Source organism: Dasypus novemcinctus, chromosome 23 (assembly GCF_030445035.2).
Source record: "Dasypus novemcinctus isolate mDasNov1 chromosome 23, mDasNov1.1.hap2, whole genome shotgun sequence".
NCBI classification, from domain to species: domain Eukaryota; kingdom Metazoa; phylum Chordata; class Mammalia; order Cingulata; family Dasypodidae; genus Dasypus; species Dasypus novemcinctus.
In genome coordinates, this window is record NC_080695.1 from 55,370,476 (window position 1) to 55,397,466 (window position 26,991).

Consider the following 26,991-nt stretch of genomic DNA (forward strand, 5'->3'; position numbering starts at 1 on the left):
CTCGCCCGTGCCCCCCACAGGTTCCAGTAGTCTCCTAACTGCTCTCCCTGCTTCCACCCTCGCCCCTACTGCCCACGGCCAACCAGCAGCCAACACCATCCTGTGACACACATCAGATCAGGTCCCTCCACTGCTCAAAACCCTCCAGGGGCTCCTTCACCTCCCTTTGGATAAAAGCCAGATTTCGACTGGTCCCCAAGGGTGGCCCGGTCTGCCCCATCTCCTGCTCCAGCTGCTTGGCCTCCGAGCTGCTCCCCATCACACCCCAACACCCTGCGAGGCAACATCTTCCTCCCAGCCCTCCACGGCCCTCTCCTGGCTTCCTCTTTTCCCAGTGCACTTATCACAATAGTATTTTACTATTTTTGGATCAATTGTCTATCTTCCCCCTCTAGAACATAAACTCCGTGAAGTCAATTAGTTTTGTTTTGTTCACTGCCATTTCCCCAGCACCTAAAACAGTGCCTGGCCCACAGAAGGCGCTCAAGAAAATATTAGTTGAAAGAAAGAATAAATGGACAAACTCACTAGCTCCAAAGATTGGGAACTGTGCCATTTGGGGGCAGCTCAAATTCTTCTACAATGAGATCAAATCTATCTCCAAGTACGTTTTCTCCATTGCTGCACATGGGTCATTCAAAGATAGTTTAACCCCAGGTCGGTCCCCCTGACTTCCTTGCTTTCTCCCTTCACCACGCATAAAGCACTTCGGGCCATGGACTTTCCTGGGTGCTACCTGTCTCCCTGCTACCCCCACGAACTGTGAACTTGTCTCTCTTTTCATCACATCCCAATATTTAGCACTATGCCTGATATAGGTACAACATTCGTTGAATGAATGAAGCCAGTGAATTGTATTTAAGAAGGCTAATGGGAAGAATGGTGTACACGTTTAGGACAAGTTTCCATGGGCACTCCAGGAATTCTCCTAAATTCTCACTGAGCTGTGAAAAAGCAAGAAGGATGTCACAGCAGGGATTCACTCACTCATCAAGCAATGGATATGCCCTGAGCGTCCAAGATGGGGCCAGGTGCTAAGATAATCCTCGAATCTGCTCCCATTTCTTAAAAAGAAACCTGCCAACTTTAGTGCCCCCTTTTCCAAAAGCCTTCTTCCATCCTCAAACAAAAGGGAAGCCGATTAGTCAGGCTCTCCGGCGAGCGGCTCGGAGCAGCGGTCCACAAATGCGGGGTTACGAACACGCTCCCAAATCCCCTCGTCTGCAGAAGTCATTGTGAGAACATGAGAACAGGGAAAAATCCATCTAATCCTGATCCTCTCGTCAAACATACTCCACTTGGGAAGTGCTTATTCACACCCGAAGTGCCCCAAAACGTGTGTGGATGGCACCGGGGGGGGGGGGGCGCCCATCCCGCTCCCCCAGTGGGGGTTTCCTTCGTCCTTCCTCATACAACCTTTCGCTTCGCTTTCTGGCTGGCAGTTCTGGAACAGACCCACCCTAATGACAAGTCTTGGAACGAATGGCAGAATCTGCAGCAGAACCTCCCTGGGAGAAAGGGAAGGGGGCGGAGGCGGAGGTGGGAGGAGGTGAAGGGGGCATTTTATGATATTTCCCATAACTGCCTATTTGACTTTCTAAAAAGCCTTGTGGGTGGTGGCTTTATGAAGGGAAAGGCAAAGCTCAGGGGGTCTGCTGGGACTCCCCTCCCATGGGAGGTGGCCATGGTACATAGTAAAGGCTCAATAAATGTTTGCCCCCAAATCAGGCTTGAGTGGTCTTTGTGTCGAAGACAAAACCATGAACCCAGATGAACTGGTGTTCATGTCACCCCCATCCTGTCTACTGGCCAATCCCAGTGCCTCTGCCCTACACAGAGCCTGAATCTGCCTGCTTCTCACTGTTGCCATCTCCTCTCCCTGGGACCACTGCAGGAACCTGCCCAGTATCCCCATTTCTGCTTCTTCCTGAAAGCTAAACCAGACCATGTGACAACATTTACAATCCCTCCAGTGGCACATATCTCATTTAAAACAACATCCACAGGTTCTACGGTCAAGGCAGATGGCTCTGGAGTTCAGGACCATGTCAGTTGGCCCTACTTTGGAGTTCGTGTTCCTGAGTGTGATGGAGTTGGACTCAGATGTGACCTTTCTACACATGCCTCTTCTGTTACTTTTACCGGACCTGTGGTTGGGGTTTGGGTTGATGTATACTCAGGAGACCTGAATCTCTGAACTGTCCATGTGATGGCCAGGCCCTGGGCCTCAGCAGACTTGCAGCTTCTACCCTCTGGTTTCTTGGACTTACCCTGGCTAGCTGACAGGGAGGTGTAGAGGGTCAACCACCACACCAGGGAGCCAAGAGCGCCTACAGCTGCAAGCAGGAGAATAGCATCCATCATCCATGTCGAATCTAAACCCCCTCTTGATGTAGAGGGGGACTGGACATAACCACCCCAGGACCACAAGATGGAGGAAAAGAGTATGGATTAGAGTGGACTTACTGGTGTTCTGCTGGGGAAATACTGTGATTAGTAAGGGAAGAAATTGTAGCAGTGATGTGGAGAGGGTGGCCACGGTGGCTGCTTATGGTCGGGAGAGGGAAGAAGAGATATGGTGTGGGGGCATTTTCAGGAATTTGGAGTTGTCCTAGGTGGTGCTGCAGGGACGGATGCTGAACATGGTGTATCCCGTCGTGGCCCACTGGGTGGACTGGGGGAGAGTGTGGACTACAATGTGGACCACTGTCCATGTGCTGCAGCAGTGCTCCTGAATGTATTCCCCGGGTGCAGTGGATGTGCCACAATGATGGAAGAGTTTGTTAATGTGGGAGGGGTGGCGTGGATGGGGTGGGGGTATATGGAGACCTCATATTTTTTCAGTGTACATTTAAAAAAAATAAAGAAAAAAAGCCCAAAAAGAAACAAAAAACAAAACCAAAAACACCCAACCTCCGTGCAGTGGCCTGCCTGACCCCACCGGATCTGACTCCTTCTCCCTCCACTCTCCTCAGTGCTCCCTCTGCTCGTCACACTAGCCTTCTCACCACTTCTGGAAGCTTCCGAAGATGCTAGAGAGCCTCCTGCCCTAAGAATTTTTCCCAGGCTGTTCCCTCTTCCCCAAGACATTCCCATGATCCGCCCCCTTGCTCCTCTCAGATCTCTGTTCCCCAGAGAGGACTTCCCTGGCTACTACCCACAGCAGCTCCCGCTGCCCCGTGCTCTACCCTGTTTCATCTGTCATCAAAGCTTCGATCTCAACTGGACACTGGATTGTAAGTCTCTTCATCTATCATGAAGGACAGAAGCTCCATGAGGACAGGCCCAGCGTACTGGATGACCCCCTGGGATCTCCATTCATCTCGCTGATAAGGACACAGCACCCCATGGTTGTGCAGGGTAGAGTCTGCCATATTTCCAATTCCTAGAACTGGGTCAGCATACGAAAGCTGCTGGATCAAATCTGGCCCATTGCCTATTTTTTTTTTTTTTAAAGATTTATTTATTATTTTTATTTATTTCTCTCCCTTCCCCCCGGGTTGTCTGTTCTCTCTATTTTGCTGTGTGTTCTTTGTCCACTTCTGTTGTTGGCAGCGGCATGGGAATCTGTTTCTTTTCGTTGTGTCATCTTGTTGTGTCAGTTCTCCATGTGTGCAGCACCATTCCTGGGCAGGCTGCACTTTCTTTTGCGCTGGGCGGCTCTCCTTACGGGGAGCACTCCTTGCGCGTGGGGCTCCCCTACGCGGGGACACCCCTGCATGGCAGGGCACTCCTTGCGCGCATCAGCACTGTGTGTGGGCCAGCTCCACACGGGTCAAGGAGGCCCGGGGTTTGAACTGCGGACCTCCCGTGTGGTAGACGGATGCCCTAACCACTGGGCCAAGTCTGCTTCCCCATTGCCTATTTTTTTATGACTCACAAGCTAAGAAGGGGGTTCACTTTTATAAATGGCTAGAAAAAAATTAAAAGAAGGCTATTTCATGACTTGGAAAAATTATAGGAAATACACATTTTAATGAACCTAGGTAAAGTTGTATCAGAACAAAGCACTATGGACATTCCTTTAAGTATTGTCTATGGCTGCTTTCACGCTTTCTGTTGCAAAAGATACTGTACAGCCTGCAGAGCCTCAAATATCTGCTATCTGGGTCTTTACAGAAAATGTGTGCCAAGTCCTGGCGGTGAGCATTGCCTGGTACCCAGAGAATGAGCCATGCGTGGGGCCTGCTGATTTTTTCTGAACTTTTCACAGCCTCCTTCCCCTTCCCAGGAAGCCCAAGGAACACCCTGGAGGAGGGCTGCATCAAACCCCACTGAATCTTTACAGGCCCCCCTCTTTCCAGTGTCATCCTCGGCAGGAGACAAACCGGGATCTGACTGTATCTTCTGCAAACTGGCGTTTCTGAAAGCAGATCGGCCCCACCCAGGCTTTGTCACGCCACCCCCATCAGTCCTTCACAGCAGTTGCCTCATTTTCTCATCACTGGTGATAACAGCAAAAGACCTGGGAGAAAGCAGTGTCTCCAGCTGACAGATGGGGAAACTGAGGCACAAGCCCCAGGGCACTCAGAGAGGCTGGGCTGACACCCACATCTCCATTTTCCCTCCACACCAGCCTGCCCCACTTTCTGGAAGCCGTTCCCCCACACGGCGTCATCACCCCGCTACACTGGGGTGAGGGGCCGTGCAGCCTTCCACAGCTGGCGGTGCGTCTGCCAGCCTCTCCCATAACCACCCCTGTCCAAAAACCCACTCAGCCAGCGCCCCTGGCCTCCGGCAAAGACTGATGGGTAAGGAAGGATTGTGGTGTCCATGGACAACTGTCCTTCCACCGGAACCCTTGGCACTTTCCTGATACTTGGTTCCCCAGGCGAGGACAAACGCTGCCGGTCCTTGCCATCCTGCAGCCGGGCGGCAGATGCAGGGCACAGGAGGCGTTCCTCGCTCGTCACTCACTGGGGAGCCTCTGTCTGCACTTGGCTGCACGGGTCCCAAGTGCCTACAAAAGCGGCCACCCGCCCCCCCAGTCCCCGCTGATGGCCTCCCCTGGCCTTCCTACATGGTCCACCTCTTGCTTCTTCACCTGGACATACAGGATGTAGACCTGCCAACCACTCAGAGCACTGCTTCCCCGGCTTTACCTGGCGCAGCGAGAGGCTGGGAAGGGCAGGAGCAGCTGGGACGGCCTGTGGAGGGTGTGGCGGTTGGTCATGAGAGCCGCTGGAGGGGCTTCTCGACCCTGAGTTGATCCAAATGTAAAGGGGCAGGAAAGGCAGCATGTGCCTCGCAGCTGGCGGGTTGCACAGTCTTTATTGGGAAAGACGTTTTGACTACGGGAGGGGAGAAGGTGAGCTCCCCCTCCAGGGCTGGGGTGTCCCCTGCGGCAGGGCTTCTGGAGAAGGGGGTGCTCTGGAAAGGCTTTCCTGAGGATGTGGCACTGAGGCTGAGGTCTGGAGAGGGAAGAGAGGGCAGAGCCAAGCAAGGCAGGGTGGTGGTGGGGTCAGGGAAAGAAGGCAGAGGGGGTGGGGAAGAGCACGCGAGAATGTCCTGAGGAGAGGGGCCACGTCTGAGGACCACGGGGGCACCCCATCGAGGCAGCCCCCTCACCCTGCTCTCCTCTCCACGCCCCGGTCGCTTCTACCACTACTGCAATCACGCTGCTAACCGTGGGGACGGACTTGACAAGCACGCCCTCATTTCAGCCGGCAATGCTGTGAGGGTGGGGGGTGAGAGCTTGTCCCCATTTTAAAGACGGGGACATGGAGGCCCCGTGAGCTCAGAAATAAGCCTCTCTGAGGCCGCTCCCGGAGCAGGTGTTAGGTTTCCCCGCAGCTCCCTGCTTTCCTGATGAAAACAGGGCTTGTGAGATGGGACGAAGCATGTGGCTTCCTCTCACCTCCTTCCAAACTGCTCTCCTCCGGGTGCCAACGGGATGCAGACAACTCACAAGGGCACGGGACGGGCCCTCTTCTCCCCAGAAAGCAAACACCTCCTGGGCTTCTCGATGCTACCTTTTCCCTGAGTGGTGCTGGGGTGAGGGGACAGGCAGGGACGGAGGGCAGGAGGGGCAGAAGCTCTGTAGAGGAGTTCACCTTCAAAAGCCCTCCCTTGCCTCAGCCACGAGGGATATTTCTGTAATGATCCTCAACCTCTGGCGTAATAGTGGCTGACGTTTTGGTGATGCCAAGTTCAGCAACTGGCAAACACAGGGTGTACATCTGTGCATGTGTGGGCATGCATAACATATATGCATGCTTACACACCCATTAAATGCCCCTCCTCTCCCCGCCTCTGACTCCTCATTTAGCAGAAAAGAAAAGGGCCACTGGGCTGAAGCTGAAATCCCTCCTAAGCAGAGGAAAATCCGGGTGTCATGGTTTCCAGAGAGGGAATACAATCTCCGTATGGGGTGTAATTACATCTTAGCTTTCTGCAGAAGAATAGTTTATGGCTTAAATGCTATTAATTGTAAGCCGTTTTGTTCCACGGGAAGTTGTTCATTGATAACTACCCAATTAGGGTTATTTTGCAATTAGTCTATTCACAGTAAATTTATTGCAAAAGGGGGAGGCTGTGGTGCAGCAAATTAAAGCATTGCCGGGTCTGGGTGTGCAATGGCTCTTAAATGCCAATCGAATTAACCAGTTCAGAGAGCCCCGGAGGGTGACACCACCTTAGCTGATAGCAACAAGGTCTCAAAGACCCCCAGCAAAATTACACTGGAAAACTGCAATTGGAGGTGTCTCGGCAGGATCAGGAGACGCTTGGGAACGCCTGGCCCCAGGTGATGAGATTTTAATTAATTAATTACTTTTCTGTTTGCATGGTGGTAGGGCAGTCATAATAGCAAATACTGACATAATGCAGAGTTTTAACCATGTTCTGTGTTCAGTATTCAGTCCTCATGAACCTTCTGAGAGAGGTGATTATGCTCAGCTCCCCTTAAGAGATAAAGAAACAGAGGCTCAGAGAGGTCAAGCCATGTGCCCAAAGCCCCACAGCTTGCTCAGGGAGATGTGGGTTTGAACCCAAGTGGTCTGGCTCCACAGCCATGCTGTTAACCACCAGCAACATCGGTTTCCATCTCCCTCAGCAAGGCCTGCCCTTCTCCCTTCCAACTATACGACAGTAAGACAGACAGCCAGACAGAGGGACACAGCCTACAGACAGAAAGACACGACTTGGGTCTGACAGAGTATAGTGGAGCCTTTTGCCTTCTCAAGAGGTACAGACTTAACAGGAAAGGAGGCAGGCTCTGTAGCCAGAGTCTGAAAAGCTCTCTCTACTGGCCACGTACCTCTGGCCAATCACGAAACCTCTTTGAGCCTCAATTCCCCCATCTCTGAAATGGGCCCACAGCGGCCCCACCTCACGGGGCTGGTGAGAGGAGTCCATGGGATAAGGCACACCAATTGTCTCGACTAGAATATACTATTAGTTCATAGCAGAGGTCGGCAAGCCAGGGCCGGAGGCTAACTCCAGCCCGCCGCCTATTTTCATAAATTCAGTTTTAACGGAACACAATCAAGAGGACTTGTGCATGGACTGTCAACGGCTGTTCTGTGCTAGGACTGCAGAGCCGACCGCAGTCACAGGGACTCGGGCCCACGAAGCCTGACGTGGCTGCTCTCTGGTCCTTTAAGAAAGGGCATGCTAAGCCCTGGCAGACAGTAGGTGCCCAGGATTACTCTGATGAAAGGGTATTCAACTCGGACCTCCCTCCTAGTCTGCCAGGTGCCATTTCACTGGGGATTTTGAAAATGCTTCACTCTGCTTAATTACTCTTCCATGCTACTGTCCAACTCCAATCAAGATCTAGACGGGGATCCCCCGGACTGCTTAGACAAGGGTTAAACTGCAAGGGAGACGAGAACCTTTCCATTTTTAAAAGAATTTTAAAAGGACGTATTGTAGAGATTCATGTTTGCTAAGAATGGCGCCGCCCACACAGAGAGCTGACACACAAGATGACGCAACAAAAAGAAACACAGATTCCCCTGCCGCTGACAACAAGTGGACAAAGAAGAAGATGCAGCAAACAGACACAGAGAACAGACAACCAGGGCAGGGGGGAAATAAAATAAATAAATCTTTAAAAAAAAAAAAAACTAAAACAAAAAATCCAGAATAACTTGAATAAAAAGTTAAAGTGGGAAGCAGACTTGGCCCAGTGGTTAGGGAGTCCGTCTACCACATGGGAGGTCCGCAGTTCAAACCCTGGGCCTCCCTGACCCGTGTGGAGTTGGCCCATGCGCAGTGCTGATGTGCACAAGGAGTGCCCTGCCACGCAGGGGTGTCCCCACATAGGGGAGCCCCACGCACAAGGAATGCGCCCTGTAAGGAGAACCGCCCAGCGCCAAAGAGAGTGCAGCCTGCCCTGGAGTGGCACTGCACACATGGAGAGCTGACACAACAAGATGACACAACAAAAAGAAACACAGATTCCCGTGCCGCTGATAAGGATAGAAGCGGTCACAGAAGAACACACAGCGAATGGACAGAGAGCAGACAACTGGGGCAGGGAAGGGGGAAAGGGGAGAGAAATCAATCAATCAATCAACCAATCAATCTTAAAAAAAAAAAAGTTAAAGTTGCCCCGCACACTCTGCTGGGTGTCCTTCCATCCAGCCCTCTTGCTATGCTTTTAGACTTTGTGATCACTTCCTACCTGATCCAAAACTTCCATCTGTCATCAGGAGCAAATAGAGAAGCATGCATTTGAAATGAAAAGGCCTGGATTTTAGCTCGCGTTGAGCCTCTAGTTAACAGGGTGACCTTGGATAAGTCTCCCTGCCTCTCTGGGCCTCACATTCTTCTCTGTTGATTGAGCAAACGCAATTAAAATTTTGCTAGGGGTCTTTCCTGTCCCTCGGGCCTTGGGGCCAATTCTCAGGGTGCATGCCCCTTCTGCATCCAGGCAGATGGGGCAACTGAGAATCTGCTTGATGTCAGGAGGCCGCGAGGCAAAGCCTTGCCCTCGAATTCGCCAGTATCTGGGGAGCTCCTGGTTCTGCAGGTCTCTTGAGTCTCTGAGCTACTGTCTAGACACCTTCCCGGCTGGGGAGCCTCAGGCTACACTGAGGAGGACCCAATGACTCTGAGGCAGCACGTTCCTGCACTACACGCTGGCCCCGAGGGCCCCACTGCCTACATCTAGGCCTGTCTATTTCCAAGAGTTACGGGTCGCCTTAGAGTTGGCGTAAGATGATTTGGGGAGTCTTTTCTCCTCATCTGGGAGCAAACTAAAGTGTTTGTTGGTATGTGAATTTAGAAGGAACAGGTAGGTTTTTGACCCCTTGGCCACCCAGTAAGAGACAGGCAGGCACGCCATGCATCGCAGCAAAATGACAACAAGGGTGATCAAGAGCACAGAGGACGCAAGGGGAAAGGACAGGGAAAGGTCCTTTGTGGATTGGAGGTGGGCCACCCCTGGACAGAGAAGGAAGTGAGGACTAGAGAGAGGAAAAGATGTTCTGTGTTAATCAGTGGCTGATCTCGAACTTAAATCCTCGCCACTCTATTTCAAATGCATCCCTCTCTGCTCTCTCCTATTTGCACCGATTCTCTCTTCTTCCTAACAGTGCACATCCGGACACTGTCGCCCTCCTCACGGAGAAAACCACTGCGCAAACGAATTCATGAGCTGCTGGAGATGTAAGATCTTCTCTGAGGAAATAGAAAGTGGAAAAGGATTCACCGAGTAAGCTAGTGACCACAAGTTGATAGCTGCTGTAGGCGGACGATGAGTTCGTGAGGCCTCTCCCTACTGTGGGGTATGTTTGAAACTTTTAGGCACAAAACATTTTTTTACAACAGAGGCAAGGTGGGCGAAGATCTTAAGAAACAGATTTAACCCAGGGTGGCACGTGTCCATCTCAGGGTGGCTCCACCTGTTGGTCAGCAAGGCCACTTACCAGCGGCAGGACCTCGGGAGTGACATGTCCCCACTCTCATGGCAGAAAAATCCGGCTCCTGACAATAGGGCCAACCCCAGAGGGTAATGCGCCAGCACAGGGCCAGCAGAGAGCGTGTGCTCCAAGAAAGCCTCTGCGGCAGCCCCCCACAGCCGTCAGACCCCCCCCCCAGGAAGGACATCGCGATGGCGGGGTTCCAGGTGCAGAGAAATGCAAGGGATACCCACCTGCTGGGAGCCGGTTCCTCCACCTTCTGGGAGCCCTCTCCACTCTGCCTGTGATTCCTCCATTATATTCCCCAATCATCCCACCCCATCCTTACGTTATATCCCTTTTTCTTCTAGGATAGCCCTGATCTCTCACTGCATCATGGGGAGGTCTGATTTATTCCTGGATCATCAACATATAGAAGAGTGTGCAGCACAGGGCAGGAGGGAGGGAGGGACAGAAGGAAGAAAGAAGAGAAGGAGGGAGGGAAGGAGGAGAGAGGGAGGGAGGGGGAAGGGAGAGGAGGAGGAAGGAAAGAAGGAGAGAAGAGAGGGAGGGACAGAAGTTGGAAGGAAGGGAGGGAGGAAGGAATTTTAGATGGAGGAAAATGGGAAGGCTGTTTTTCATAGACCCTCCAAAGGTCAACGCAATCAAGTAGAAACCTTTCAAATCCTATTCAATTATTACTAAAACGTCCATGTCGATTCTAACCCCAATATCCTGTGCCGACAGCACCCCACACCAGGACAGTCATCCGCACCCTGAAATGTTCACATCAGCCCTGCTTTCCTTGTAGTTTTAGCCTGTGCCTATCGGCACTTGATTAAAGCTATAACGAATGGCAATTTCCTTTTTTGTACTTAAGTGAAACCTTTCTTACACAAGACTTCCCAGATCAGGGAGTGGTGAAAGAAATCAGATCTTGTGTCCCGATTTGGGGTCTGAAAAACCAAGTCCGAGAACGTGAGCGGCAGGGGGTTGGGCAGGGGCTGGGACTTACCCTCGAGGGGACAGAGCCGAGTCACCTTCTCTGGCATCAGCAGCCCCAGCTTGTGGCGGCAGTAGGTCTCCGCGATCTCCTGGCGACAGTGCTTGGACTTGGAGCGGGACAGGGCGGAGATGGCCTCCTTGCCCGAGATGTCGCACCGGGGGGGCTGGTCGTACTTGATCTCGGGGGAGCTGCCTCCACTTCTCCTGGCGTGGGCTTGTCTGGGCGCATCCTTCGAGCGGCTACTGTTCCCAGCGGCCCGCCCACCTGGAGGCAAGACCTCGGGGGCGCCTTTCCCCGGGAAGGAGCGGCCCTTCCCCTTCTCCTCCAGCTCCAGCTTCTTCTTCAAAAGCTCCTTCTGTTTGCTTGGGGGCTTCTTTGCCAGCTCAGGCTGCGGCTTCTGCTTTTGAGACCTGGGGGCGAAGTTGCTGTTGTCGATGTTCTCGAAATCTTTGGGGACCGAGTTCTCGTTGTTGCTGTCAGTTCGCACTTTCTCTTTCGGCCGGTGAGAGAAGTAGCCATCCTGGAGAAGAGGGGAAGGAAACAGAGACAGCTTGAATACTGATCAGGCCGATTAGGAGGGCCCGGCAGAGAGCCACACCCCTTCTTAAACTTCTCATCCTGGTCTGGGGCTAAGAATGGAGAAAAGGCCCCAAAGCGCAGTACTGGGTCAAGTGAAAAACAAATACAGAAGGTTACGCTTTACATAAACGTTACATTTCTTGAACCTGGTATCTGTACCGAATGTGGTTACATAAGGGAAAATGCTTGTTTTTAGGAAATTTACACATAGGAATTCACTTTTTTAATCCCCAGGTACTGGAGGCCAGGGGTTGAACTCAGTACCTCATGGTGGGAGCCGGCGCTCAACCAGTGAGCCACATGGGCTGCCCTGAGTTGGTTTCTTCCTTTGTTTTGCTTGTTTGCTTTGTTTCTTCAGGAGGCACTGGGAACTGAACCTGGGGCCTTCCGTGTGGGAGGCAGAAACGCAACCACTCAACCCACATCCACTCCCAGAATTAACTTTTTAAGGATGATGATGTATGCAATCAACTTGCAAAGGTTTAGAAAAACAGACAGATTAGATAGACGGACAGATAGGTAGAGAGAGAGATATGGATAGAGACATAGGCATAGATTTAGATGGGCAGAAAGAAGGACAGAGAGACAAATTAGACAGATAAATATAGAGAGAATGATATAACAAATGTGGCACATGTTAAAAGTTGGTAAAGCTGGTTATCTGAGTAGGGCATACGTTAGAATTCTCTGTGTTGGTATTTTACTATTTTTCACTGCCCTGTAAGTCTGAAATTATTTCAAAATAAAAAGTTCTTTAAAAAAAAAATAACAACAACAAAAAACACATTTTGTTTAAGTTTCCCATCTCAATTCCAGGAGAGAGGGTTTCTTTAAGGACTGGAAATGCCACGGTAAAGTTATAAAGGGAGAAAATATCGAAAGGCTATTACAGATACTCCATTGCCTTTAGGACTTGTTCATCTATCTCTGCCCATAGCAGAAATCAGAGCAAGCCACTGCTCATTCTGCAGGAAAGACATCCCTGTGTTTTGACTGGGGGGCTGAACACAGCCTCTGCTGAAACAAGCTTATCGTGAGCCTCGGTAAGGAGACACGCCTGCGGCACTCATCGGCTTGAGCTTCGGCCCCTGACGTTTGCAGCTGGGGTAGGGCTTGGATCTTTCCCAGGGAGGTGCCCCAAAGTCAGCTCCTCCACGGGGAGGCGGGTCCTGGCCATTTCAAGGTAAGGTCACGTTGCTTCAGCTTGGAGCCCTCTGCCAGGGTTCTCACCTGGCAGAGTGTCTGCTGCCCCAAAGCATGCCACCTGTCGGGACCTCTGATGCCAAAGTGAAGGCTAATTGGCTCCATAAATCTACCCCTGTTGCTATGGAAACACCTTGGCAAAGAGCAGCAATTCCCAGGGAGGAGGTCCCTGTTCGTTCTGCTTTTTAAGGAGGGCTAAAATGTGCCTCTTAACACATCATCAGTTAACAAGGGACTTGTCAAGGTAACACAGGTAGTTCGGCAGGGGGGCGGGATTCGACCCCCACAGACCCCGCGTCCGGGCTGCCGCTTCCACTGTCTCCTTCCGAGAACCCGCGCGTCACTTTCCCACCTTCCCTGCCCCACTTCAGCCTCCTGGCTTGGCACATAAGATCCGCCCCCTACCCCAACCACCTCCACCCAGCTGAGCCCATCAGGTATGTGGCTTCCAGAAAAGCCATCACCAGGCTGAACAGGGGTCCCCTGGTGGGGCGGCTGGGCACAGAGCCCCAGACAGAGGACAGTAAGCAGGGGCCACGGGGGCTGGCGCTGGAGGCGGCGGGAGCTGTGGGGGTGGGGGGGGGGAAGCTGGCAAGCTGCTGCCGAAGGAACGAGAAAGGCCTCATGACGGGAGAGGCGGAGACTGCCACGGGGCGCGAAGAGGCCCAGCAGTACCTCCTGATCTGTGACGGAAGGAGACCCTCCCGATGCGGCGCGAGCCCTGCCTCCCCCCGGGGACGTGCGATGAAGCCCTCTCTGGGGTCCCGGACCCGTGCTGCTGCTCCTCCATCCCTTCTTTGTGTCCAGAGGCCCTTGAAGAATCCCAAGCAGCCTCTCAGCCGCAGCTTCCGAGCACTTACCACGAGAGCTGGGTATGGCACAGAGTGATTCGCAGGTATTACTCACTGGATGCCGACAACTGCCCTGTAAGAAGGTACTCTCGTCGCCGTGGGACAAGAAGAGGACGCCAAGGCTTAGTGCTCAGAACGTCCCCCAGGTACCGGTACGTGTCGGGCACCAGCTCAGCCCTCACAGGCAGTATTGCACTCAAGCTTCAGGAGTAACTTCCCACGCATGCACCACTATTTGCCCATCGTAAAGAAGAGGCAAAGGAGGCTTGGCGTGGAGAGACTTGCCCCAGGTCACCTGGAGGAGGCAGTGAACTGGCGTCTCTCTGATCCCCAAGCTTGCTGTCGTGCCTCTTTGGTTCTGCCAACAGGGAAATCCAGGAGGGTCTTAGCTCCCCCTCCTCCACGGGGGAGGAGAGAGGGCATCTCCTCTTTAGTCATATTTGTCCACGGTGGGATGGAGCTGGATGGGGGGTGGGAAGTGGTCTTCAGTTAGGCCATTCAGAAATATTTCAAGTCCCTGCCTTCTGGGCGCAAGATCTGTCCCCACCCCCTAAAAGTTAGGTAGGGCTGAGTAACTCACCATTGCCAAGACAAGCAGACTGGAGCTAGGACATCATTTGTCACATTCCCCTTCCCCCCTGCGATGGATTCCAGCCACCCTCCTGACCGTGAAGGTGCCTGCGTCCCTGCGTGAGATGAGGCAAGCATGGAATAGACACCTCACCAAACCCCGACGGGCAGAAATGAACCACTGTTGTTTTAAGTCATCAAGTTTTTGGGGGTCTTCGTTACTGCAGCATGGTCTAGCCCATCCTGATTAATACAGGAGCTAACCTGATCTGCTTTCCTCCTCCCAGCTGTCCTCGGACACCAGAGCCAGAGTTTTTATTTTTGCCTTGAACAGACAGAAAGTCAGTTCGCTGACTCCCTTTTTCTAAGAACACAAATTTAAATTCTGTCCCTTCATCCGTTTTCTAGAAGTAACGAGAGGGAGGGAGTAAGCAGGAGAGGTTCTGCCCTTACAGATATCTGCATCTTCTCTCATCAGACACATTCTAACTAGTACTCTTGGGCTCTTCTCTTTCCTCATTAACAGATGACCACAAATTCAGCCACTGAGCAGAAAGCCTCCACAAATCATCTATTTCAAAAGCTCACAATTCTCCACCCCTTTCTGGAAAACCTGCACCAGAGCAGACCAGACCCAGAAAACACTGCAGTCGTTTTCCTCTACCCTTGGCCGACAAAGTGTCAGAGAAGGGGGAATTCCTCTGGCTGATCGGGGATGAGGAGCAGGGCCTCCATCGATTATAACACCACCCTTTTTTTTTTTAAGATTTATTTATTTCTCTCCCCTTCCCCCCACCCTGGTTGTCTGTTCTCTGTGTCTATTTGCTGCGTCTTCTTTGTCTGCTTCTGTTGTTGTCAGCGGCACGGGAATCTGTGTTTCTTTTTGTTGCATCATCTTGTTGTGTCAGCTCTCCGTGTGCGACATCACTCCTGGGCAGGCTGCACTTTCTTTCGCGCTGGGAGGCTCTCCTTATGGGGTGCACTCCTTGCGCGTGGGGCTCCCCTACACAGGGGACACCCCTGCATGGCACGGCACTCCTTGCGTGCATTAGCACTGCATGTGGGCCAGCTCCACATGGGTCAAGGAGGCCTGGGGTCTGAACCGCGGACCTCCCATGTCTAACACCACTCTTGATTAATACTCACCAGCCACTCAAGAGGGGCCGCCGAGCGAAGCTGGTTAGTGCACTGTGGTCCTGTACCCTTCCAATGGCCCCAGATGCCACTCCGCAAGGGCAAGAGGAAAGGGAACGGTTTTGTCTTCTGGATATTAGATATTACATACTCGACAGCATGTAGAAAAGTCAGGGAGAGGCACAGCTGGCAAAAAGCAGGCAACAGCTGGAGGCTGGAGAGCTCGTGCCACCCCAAGTCAATGCTGTTTCTACAGTGGCTGGTGACCACTTCTCCCTTACCTCACCCCTAACCTCCACTGACCACCAAGACACCAACGGGTCTGAGTCATTGCTCTCATTCCCCTGGAGACCTGAGATCCAGAAGCCCAAAAGCCAGACCGGCCAGGTACACCCCAAATAACCATCGTTTGTCCTCATACTCTGGCCCTTCACATACTGTGTGTGCCCAAGCTTCTCAAACACCCAGCGATTCAGGCAGTGTTAGCCTTAACCAAGGGGAGGAAACTGAGGCACAAGCAGTTTGAAGAATCTGACCGAGGTCACACTACTAGTAAAGACACGCCTCAAACTCTCCACACCTCAGTTTTCTCAAGTGGAAAGAGGGGTGACAACAGTGCACCTCACAGGTCTGTGATAAGAATAAATATATGTAAAGCTTCCGGAACCATGCCTGCCACCCAGAGCAAGAGGGAAAAATGCGCAGTGAGCCCAGACTAGGAAATTCTACCCATTAATGCCCAGCCTCGGCGGCCTCACCTGATGATCTCCATCTGGATGACTAATTGGTTATTATTTCTCCATGGTGATCAGCTAGCCATGTCCCCTTATTCTTAGCCAATCCAACACTCTCACCTTGGGTTATTTATGCAAATGCAACCCTTTGACTTATTTTATTTTAATGTACTTATTACAATGATTGCACATTCAAATGTTTGCGTGCCATCTCCGGAACTCTAATTGCTCGCTGTCGCCGTACCTCTAAGCTGCTGCTAGAATCCATTTTTATTCCAGGGAAATAATTAGATGCAATAATGTCCTCCATTCTCATTCAACCTTGGGCATGTTTAGAGCCAATTTCAATCAGGGAGAAATATGCCAAAGACACCACGGTTCCGAGGGGCAGACGACGTGCCCCAGGCCGCCGGCCGCCCCGGCTCCCCCCCAGTTCCCTCACGTTCACAGGCCAGCATGGAGCTCCCGTGGTGGTGAACTGAGGGGCAGGCGTGGGTCGCAGAGTTTGTAAGGAATGCACTCAGAAAAATCTTCACTCTTACTGTTTGGGTAGAGAGAGTCCCGGCCGGGGAGGGAGAAGACCCGGGGACTTGTTTTGCTTTAGCTACTGCCCAGTGTTGTCCGCTGTAAAATGATGGGTCTGGAAGGCCCGTTACTAAACATCCTCTGTATTAGCCCTTAACCGATACGACCGCCGAACAAAATTCTGCCATTTCAGCTCATGCAGAAACCATGGGGCTGACTTCAGGAGACCAGGGCCTGGGGAGTAGACGGCCGCTCCAGAGGGCATCGTCTGTCCTCTCGGCCTCCTCCTTCGAGCATCACGCTAAAATTCAGAGATCTGGAGGTGGGCAAAAGCGGGTTCGATTCACTCCAGTCTCCTCCATTCACCAGTTCTTAGACTCTGCCTCCATCTCCTCACCCATATCTGGGTGTTACTAGCCATGGCACAAACTTTAGGGGGCCTGAAAGAACTGATCAAGATCAGAACCCGGTGCTTGACAGGGGGAAAGTGTTTTAGAAACTCGCGTCAGACTAGAAGATGTGCAGCTAGCACTGACTCTTGGCTTATCTATGCATCTAGTGTATATGCAGATCAGCACTGATACTATGCATATGTATGCAGCTAGTGCTGACTCTATGCCTATATATAAATCTAGCAGATATGCAGCTAGCACTGACTGCCTATACATGCATCTAGTGTATAGGCATATCAGTGCTAACTCTATGCATATGTATGCATCTAGCATATACACAGCTAGCACTGACTCTGCCTAGTGCACATGCAGATCAGCACTGATTCCATGCATATGCATGCTGCTAGTGTCGACTCTATGCCTATATACACATCTAGTATATATGCAGCTAGCGCCGACTCTATGCCTATACATGAATCGAGTGCATATGCATATCAGTGTTGATTCTATGTATTTGAATGCAGGGAGCCCTGACTCTACGCATTTGTATGCATCTAGTGTATATGCATGTCAGTGCTGACTCTGCTCTTTGCACGTATTAAGTCATTTAGTCCTCACAAAGACCCAATGAAGGAGATTCTATACTCTTCTTCCCGTCATTCAGATAACAGCATTAAGGTATGAGGAAGTTAAGCAATTAGAGTCCACACAAGTAGGAAGGGTTGGAGTTAGGATTTGAACCCAGACAGTCTGGTTCCAGAAACCTCTGTGGAATGGTGATGGTACCAAAGAGGCCTCCTTTTGTGCCATGTGGACATACAGCCAGCTAGGGTAGCTGTTTGCTGTTGAACCTGGTGTCCATGGCGTCGTCCTCCTCACCAAGGTTACCAAGACCACGGGAGCAACACCGGGGGAGAAGCCTGTACCTGCTTCCAAAAAGGTCTCCGTGCCAGGGTGGACAAACAGTGGAGGCGCAGGGCATGACTGCTCCCAATTAGGCCATGCAAGGATCCCTGCTGCCAGTGCAGAGAGACCCGGCAAATTCATGTGCACAAAGCGTGGCTGAGCTGGACAGGACTCAGAAACTGGTGGGCCACGCTGGGCATGGGCAGGCCCTGCTGAAGGAGAACCGTAAATGATCAGCCCTTTGCTGTTCAGCGTCATGTTAATGGGGTACACACCGCAGCATGGGGGTGAGGAGGTGGGGAGCTGGAGGACAGAGGTGGCTGGACCCAGCCCCAGCCCCTGAACCTGGAGTCAACGGCGAGAAGCTGAACCTCTTGGGGCCTCAACTTCCTCATCTACAAAATAAGGATAAGAAGACCTACTCGGCAATAGGTGAGGTCGGGATGAAATGATAGGCACGTATTTAGTTTTATTTAACAAAAGAACATTTAGCCTGATGCTTGATGTATATTAAGCACTGAATAGGTGGCAGCATGATATTTCTCATTAGCACCACGCTTCTTAAGGAGCAGGACTAAGTCTTTGGGAAGCAGGGCATTGAGGTGTCATGGGTTCAAATCCCAGCTCTGCCACTTTACTACTGCGTGGTCCTAGGAAATGTGCTTCCATTTCCTAATCTGTGAAATGGGGATAATAATCACAGCCCACTTAATGGGGCTTTAATGAGAATTAAAAGAGTTAACACATGCAAAGCATTTGGCATAATGCCTTGCACTTCATAAATGTTAGCTACAATTTATGAAAATTGAATTAAGGCTTGCAATGATTGGGCCTGATGCAGTAGTTCTCAAAATGTGCTTTGGGAACCCCTGAGACCCTTTCAGGAGGTCTGCAAGGGTAAAACTATTTTTGCAATGATACAAAGATGCTAACTTCTCTTACTCATTCTCTCACGGCATACAGTGGTGTTTTCCAGGTGCTATTGCAACAGACTTAATGCGGCACAAATGGGAGAACCCAGCTGTCTTCCATTAAGCCAGATAGTATAAAGATTTGCAAAAAAATGTAAAAGCTGGCCTCTCTTCTCACTACATTTGTTTTGGAAAGTAAATGTATTTTTTATTAAAATTATTAATATAAACATGTAACATTATCAGTTATTTTTAAGTGAATTAATTAACATTTCAAAAATGCATTCATTTAAACCTCAGTGTCTTTAATAGTTGATAGCTCTAACTCACATAAATAAAAGCTCTCTGGGGTACTCCATCTCGTATAAGCATGTAAGAGGGTCCTGAGGCCAAAAAGAGTGAGGACGGATGACATGGTACATCCTTGTAATCCTAAGTATCTACTCATTAAGGAAATAATAAAGTTTAGGACCTTTTTATGTTGGGCATTTCACTATTTGCCAAGCCTTTGGATTTACATTGTATTGACACACAAAACAAATACATACTCAGGTCTAAGGTGCGTGGAAATGGGGTGCTGATAAATATGTCCATTTGGTGAGAGGCAGAGGAACCCAGGTCCCTGACGGCTGAACTGTCCTGGGGGGCTGGGGGGCGAGGCTTGGGTGCATTAGTCGTCTGGGCTGAGTGGTGGTCCCAGTGGCTTCGGGAGGGGCACCTGCTGTAAAGATCAGCACAGCCCCCACCCGGCCACGGCCCCTGATCCACCTGCATGCCTGGAGCCCATGAGGTGTGGCCAGCTCGAAACAAGGACCCCGTTCTACCTGCTGCACCTTGCCTCAGAGCTCAAGACCCTTAAGGAATCCTTTACTGTGGGGTCTTGCTGGAAGTGGTACTTCCCCCACACTGGGGTGGTCTGGAAACACCCGGGGGCATTTCTGGTGGTCCCATGATGGGGGGCTGCTCTTGGCAATTAGCAGGAAGGGGGACCGATCGTCAGGCATGCACGGGCCCGTCCTGAGCCATGAAGCACTTTCCTGCAACCTGCAGGACTTCCGAGCGTCCCCCAGATGTCATGCGGGTGAACGATTCATTTAGCCCACTTGAGACCCTAACTCGGATTTACAAGGTGGTTTTTGAATCGTTTGAATGGAATTGATTTTCTAGGAAAGCAAACTCGGTGTAATGCAAAGGAAGAAGTACACCAATCAGAGTTTGACCACGCTTCCAGAAAAATCCCATCACCAGGGGCCACAAAAGCTGCTGACTGTGAGCCACTGGTCAACATATTGTCCTCAGCTGGCCTTTCGCAGCTGCTGCATTCTCAGGGATTCACGGCATCAATCCTCTTCCAGGCCTCTTGTCCCGTGCTGCTCACGGTGTCGGTCCCTGGACCAGCAGCATCGGCATCACCTGGGAGCTTGTTGAAATGCAGCCGCTCAGCCCACAGCTCAGCAGAATCTGCATTTTAACAGGATCCCCAGAGCATCTGTATGCACATCAGAATTTGAGAAGCCCTGGCCTAGTGCTGTTGTGTCTTAGCGCTTACTGGGTGAGCTATACATTATTTTTATAGTCAATTATTTTTATATTATTTCTTCTTTATACTCGCATTAGGACAGTATATTTAATTCTTTCTAGAGTTGGGGATGAAAGCAGGTTATAGTAAGTACAGACTCTACTTCAAGATAGGTAAAAGGTGTACTCTTAAAGATTTGTTACATCAAGAGGGGCTGGCATGCATTTGGAAGGAGACCTTGAGCAAAAGGGAGAAATAGTAAATACAAATGAGTTTTTATGGCTGAGAGGTTTCAAAGGGAGTCGAGGTCATTCCAGAGGTTATGCTTATGCAGGTCTCAGCAGGATCTCAGTGACCCACAGCAAACAGTGCCTCAATCAGGGGGGCTCCTGAGGGCTCTAGAGACATCCAGACACTACAAGCAGGGCAGACAAGCTCAGGAATTTGGCACCCTGTCAGTGGCCTTACTGTGGAATGTACTTCCCCAGTGCAACAGAGTTAGGCTCATTTATAATTTCCCCACACATGGCTCTCCTTCCCCTTTTACTTGAACCTATAATCAGCACTATATGCATAAAATACATATCCCAGAGATTTGTGTCTTTGATCTGTTCACATGCCAGTTGAGCCCTGAATCTCAGCAGAGTTGTAACACCTGCTCTCCAGTTCATTGGACTTGAACAGGACAACTAACAAAAGGATGACGGACAACACCCATCCCAAAAAACAGAGAGTGTCCGCAACTGCAAGCAAAACAGTTCCATCCATCTAAGCCCCATGGGATCGAAGCCCCCTCTCAGTCTGAAAGAGATGGGGCATCACCATCCCCAAATCCTCAAGACTGAGGAATGAACAAACATAAGGGGTGGGGGGATGCAGCTATGGACTAAAGTAGACATGATTATTCTAGCTATGGAAGAACTTGTATCAATGATATAAAGGCAGTGGCCACCAGAGGTTCTGAGAGGAGGGAAAGGAAGAATAGGTATAACATGGGGCATTTTGGGGGCATTTTGGGGACATTGGACTTGTCCTGCGTGACACAGCAATTACACATACAGGCCGTTATACATTTTGTCAAAACCTGTAAAATTGTGCAGTGCAGTGCGTAAATTACAGACCATGGTTAGTAGCAAAGCTTCAAAATGTGTTCATCAACTGTATCAAATGTACCACACTAATGAAGGATGTTGTTATTGGGGAAAAGTGGGGAAGGGAGGAAGGAAGGAAGAAGGGGCTGGCTCTACAGCCTTGAGGAGCTCTGCTTTATTCATTCTACAGAACTGTAACGGGGTGCCCACTCCCGGCCAGGCACGGCAGGGGTAAAGCAGGGAGGTGGACGAGGGCATGCTTCCTACAGGGGGTGGAATTCAGACCAGCAGCGGGGAGTGGGCACCCACGCACATCGCTGCACTATTTCACTACAGGGCAAAAAGTGCCCAGGGTGGGGGGAGAAGGTTGAGAAATTAAGAGGGAGAGAGAGGGGGAGTGGAGAGAGAGAGAGGGAGGGAGAGAAAGGGAGACAGAGAGAGAGAGGGAGAGAGAGAAGGGGGGAGGGAGAGAGAGAGGGAGAGAGATAAGGGAGGAGGGTGAGAGAAAGGGAGAGAGAAAGGGAGAGAGAGAAAGGGGGGGGAGAGAGAAAGGGGGGTAGAGCGAGAGAGAAAGGGAGACAGAGAGAGACAGAGAGAGAAAGGGAGACAGAGAGAGAGAGAGAGAGACAGAGATAGAGACAGAGAAAAGACAGAGAGAGACACAGAGTGAGAGCGAGCAAGTATGCCATCCGGTGGGCCAGAGTTTGGGTTTCATCAAGGATATGGAGTCTAACATGGTCTGGGGTGCAGGGACAGAGGTGGTGGTGTGGGGTGGGGCTTCACAGAGAAAGCAGTTTTCCAGCCGAATCTGAGAAGAAAGAGCATGTGAGGCGGATAAAAGAATCAAGCGGATTCCAAGAGAGGGCACAGCCCGTGCAGAAGTGTGCCGGGGGTTCCAGCCAAACTTGCACTTGGTAATAACGGCATAGTAGCTGACGGTTATTGAACATTTACCCTAAGGATTGTGCTAAACATTTTACACAGATCATCCAAAAGAAATCCCAGCATAACTCTACTGAGTCGGTGCTATTATCACCCACAGTTTACAGGTGTTCTGGAGGCACAGAGAGGTTAAGTAACTTACTCAAAACGACACAGCCTGGTTATAAAACCTACACTTTATTCCCAGGGCTGGTATCAAGTAGCCTTTGCAGAATGCCGCCGTGTGTTTCCAAAACACCCTCTAGAGGGCGACACCACCTCCACTGAAGACTAAAATAAAGGAGCCACTAATTGGGCTGAGATCTGTAAAGCCAGGAGGGGCCCAGCAGGTGGAGGGTTACTTGAAGAAGTTGTGTCCTCAGTGGAACAGCCTGCCGCTGCCTGTGTGTCATTCTCTTTCTATTAACCCCCAGCTCTGCGCTTCTCCAAGCCCCCAAATACACACGGTTTTATTTTCTTCCACACCTTCATTGCCCCACCTGCCCAACTCCCCGGAACCCCTCTTGTCCCAGCCGTCCGCCTCCTGAACACTCTCCTAGCCAGAGCCTCTGGGAAAGGGCACTGGGGAGACAAACGGGCCTCGTGTTGACGAAACGCACCCAGGATTCACACTCATTCTCTGCGTGTGCTGGGCTCCCTGCCCCATCCCCCAACCCCGCCACAAGTGGGTAACAAATAGCACACTTGTGAACTCATTATGGCACAGCCTCTAAAGAAATGTAAATGCTCATGGAGCCAGCCACATAAATAAGGAAAGGTGGCTGTAAATAAATACATACATATGAGCGGCGCGCGTGCGCACACACACACAAACCCAATTAATTTATATCATCTGAAAGCCGAACTCATTTGAGGTGGGGAGAGAGAGTAAGAAAAAGGCACCTAATATTGCCATCCGTGTGATTTCTGAACTGCACTTCCCCAACAGCTGCCAATAAATTATTTTTACTATGCAGAGGTACAAATGAATATGCTGCTGTTAGCCCCTAAATCTCCTTTATGAGCCTGTATTTGCCTGGCCCACCCTCCCGGGGAGAGGGGCTTCCAAGCAAGCTTCCATTGGCCAAATTCCCTGAAAAAAGGCTGCACTCCCTGCAAACTGGAGATGCCCCATCGTCACTTCCTGTTCACATGTGAACGTGGCGTGACACGGAGGATGTCCAGCTCCACATGTGTCATGGGGATTGAAGTGACAGCAGTGCCCGGGGCCGAGCTGCTGGAACAGGCTTTCTGCATCTTGGATGGACTATCTGCTGTTGTTCCGAGGACGGAATGTGCCGCTCTTGGCCGTCCCACTCCCTTGACTCAAATTCTCTTATCATGCTTCAGGGTGGAGATGCAAAACTTGTCAAAACCAGTTTTTGCATGTGTTGCTATCAACCAAAAGGAAGGTTTTGGTTACTCTCTCCTGGTGGAACGTGCCCAGTGTCCATTTTTCAAACTGTCCAGTGGGAAATCAGAGCCACCGTGACATGCTAGGTACTAGTGAACGTTGCAGTGACACGGACCCACCTGGAGTTGCTCAGTCTGGACATGAAGTCTGGGTGTGCTACTTCCTAGCTGTGTGGCCTTGGGAAACTCTGTTAACCACTCTGAGCCTTGCTTTTATTTTCCCTCTTATAAAACTGATATATAATGATATCTAAACCTCAGAGGGTTGATGAGAAGATCTGCTGACTGAAAACGCACAATTTAGTGCACAGAGTTAGCAGCCAACAAAAGGTAGCTGTTATGTACATCATTTCATCCAGACTTTTCCAGTAACCTTTTATCCATTCATTCACAAATATTTGCTGACTGCGATGAACATACTAGTCACTGGCTGAAGCAACAGGAGCATGACTGTAAGACAGATGGACACCCACTGCCCTGGAGCTTACATTTTAGCAGAATGAGACAGATCATCAGCCAACAAACAACTAAACCAAAAGATAAAAGCAGACCGTAAAATGTGTTCTGTATGCAACATCAAGCATCTGGTATCTATTTTACCCACCCATCTTAAAGAAGAGGGAACTGAGGCTCATTGAAGTTATCTAAGCAGGTTGAGCAACCAAAAATGCCTCACCCCAGAGAGTAGAGGGATGGGAGAGAGGCCGGGCGCCTGGCAACAGGTGAAAGGGCTGATTCTGCCTCCTAAGACTTGCCCCTGCTGGAGAGTGAAAATCCTCTCCCACAGCTTGTGCCACCCAGCTTGGGCAGATGATCTGCTGTTGGAAAAGTTCTTTATTCGAGACTCTGCAGAGGGGCAACTTCTTGGACACGAACGGCTATGCCATGACTTCTGGAATATGGCTGGATCCTTAATTCCCTTCTATCCTCAAATGCCCCAGAAACAAAACCCAGCAAGCCTGATGGGCCGCAGTTGGTCAGGCCATAAGAAGGCTCTTTCAGTGAATGTTAGAGTGCGCGAGCCGGACTACCGTGCCGAGGTACTGAAGAGAGGCTGCCCTGTCTGGGCGAGACATACATCCGAGTGGCTCTTCTCTGGGTGTTCCAATTCTGGGGGCCCTCCAGAGGCCTTCTTCCCTCTCAGGCAGGTCACTTATTTTTCCCTTAAGGCTGTATCCCCTTTAGGATTTTCCACTTAAAGGTTCAAACTCAATTTGGTCTAATTTTAAAGGGTGTAGCTTAGCTGCAGAGCTGCACGGACTTATCTGGCTATGGAGAGGACTTTCCCGAGTCCCCCAAGGGCCTGAAGGTGGAGTGGGTGTGGCAGGCTGCGGACGCCCCCCACCCCAGGGTGGGCCTCAGGGAGAGCACGGAGATTCATCTGTCACATCCCAAAGTCTGCAGAGACCAGGCAACGTCTAGGTCCAGGATTTCATGATGGCAGTCCCTCCCTCCACCATGCACCTTGAATCCCAGCGACAGGGAACTACATTCTGTGTAGTTCCCTATTTGGTTCTCCTAACAGCCAGAAGACCTGGGCCCCCGACCCAGCTGTGCCATTAAAAAGCTGTGGGGGGAAGCGGACTTGGCCCAGTGGTTAGGGCATCCGTCTACCACATGGGAGGTCCCCAGTTCAAACCTCGGGCCTCCCTGACCCGTGTGGAGCTGGCCCATGTGCAGTGCTGATGCGCGCAAGGAGTGCCCTGCCACGCAGGGGTGTCCCCACATAGGGGAGCCCCACATGCAAGGAGTGCACCCTGTAAGGAGAGCCGCCCAGTGCGAAGGAAAGTGCAGCCTGCCCAGGAATGGCGCCGCACACACAGAGAGTTGACGCAGCAAGATGACACTACAAAAAGAAACACAGATTCCCATGCCACTGACAACAGAAGCAGACAAAAACAAGAACATGCAACAAACATAGCAAATGGACACAGAGAACAGAAAACTGGGGCGGGGGGGGGTGTAGGGGAGAAAAATAAATAAAATAAATCTTTAAAGAAAAAAAAAAGCTGTGTGGGGAAGTGGATTTGGTCCAACGGATAGAGCGTCCACCTACCAAATGGGAGGTCCAAGGTTCAAACCCCGGGCCTCCTTGACCCGTGTGGAGCTGGCCCATGCGCAGTGCTGATGTGCGCAATGAGTGCCCTGCCACGCAGGGGTGTCCCCGCGTAGGGGAGCCCCATGCACAAGGAGTGCGCCCCGTAAGGAGAGCCGCCCAGCGCGAAAGAAAGTGCAGCCTGCCCAGGAATGGCGCCGCACACACGGAGAGCTGATGCAGCAAGATGACGCAACAAAAAGAGACACAGATTCCGGGTGCCGCTGACAAGAATACAGGTGGACACAGAAGAACACGCAGCAAATGAACAGAGAGAGCAGACAATTGGGGGGGTGGGGAGGGGAGAGAAATTAAAAAATATATATATATATATATATCTATATCTTAAAAAAAAAAAAGCTGTTTGGCCATGGGCAGGGTCCCCTAGCTGCTCAGACAGGAGCAAAGCATGCAAAAAAGGGGCAAGTGGTTTCTCAGCAGCATCTTAAACCACCCTGCAATTTTGGATCCACCCTGGACTCACACTCGGTGCGGAGAACTGACAGCCCAAGGAGATGGGGAGAGCCAGCCTCCTCTGTTAATTGTCCCCTGCAGTCAAGGCACGACGTGTCCAGGCCAGCACTTACGGGGTAGCGGGGCCCGCAAGGCCTCAGGATCAGGTGGGATCGGTCCTTTGTTGGCACGGCCTTGGTGGCACAGTTGAGAACCGCCACTTGGTCACACCCTAATACCTGGGTCCTACCCCCGGGTGGCACCGCTTTAGCCGGGCTGGCACAGGACCTGGGAATCGGGATTTTTGAAAGCTCCCTTGCTGGCCACCAGGGGTGAGATGGCCACCAGGGGTGAGAACCCCTGGCTCGGCCCCTTCTGCAGCCTTAGGGCACTGCTGAGAATCAGGGTCACCCCTTTTCACAAACCAGAGCCCCACCTGAGGCCAAGCTGAATTGCCCCAGGCAGGAGGGGGCCGGCCGGGCTCCTGGAGAGGGAGGGGCGCTGGGTCTCACTGGGCCATGGCACTCTCTGGACCCCGCTCCCCACTTGCGAGCTAAGCTCTCTGGGCTGCAGCAGAGCTCCCTAACGCTGTTCCCGTTTACTTAATCATTTTAACCGGCTCCCGTTAAAACGTAAACACTTACACTGTTAAAAGAAAAGCTGATCTCCGCGGGCCCCTAAAATCCAAGCACAAGGGAAAGGAAACATGTTATTAAATGCTAGCTGGATCAAGTCACCTGCCTAAGGCAGGAGCCCAGGAGCCACCCCCTGCTGTAAAGGGAGATGGGCAAGTTAGAGAGGGGTTGAGGACATATTAGCACCCGGCGGAGCGCTCTCCTT

The 26,991-nt window shown here is 51.3% G+C and overlaps 1 protein-coding gene across 1 annotated transcript in view; it reads right to left on the minus strand.

Moving 5' to 3' along the window:
* The window catches only part of XYLT1 (xylosyltransferase 1), a 313,276-nt gene that overhangs the window by 128,580 nt on the left and 157,705 nt on the right, over positions 1-26,991 (minus strand). The window contains exon 3 of the mRNA XM_012530405.2: positions 10,864-11,374. Coding sequence (XP_012385859.2) covers positions 10,864-11,374 — 511 coding nt within the window. The remainder of the gene's footprint in view (positions 1-10,863; positions 11,375-26,991) is intronic.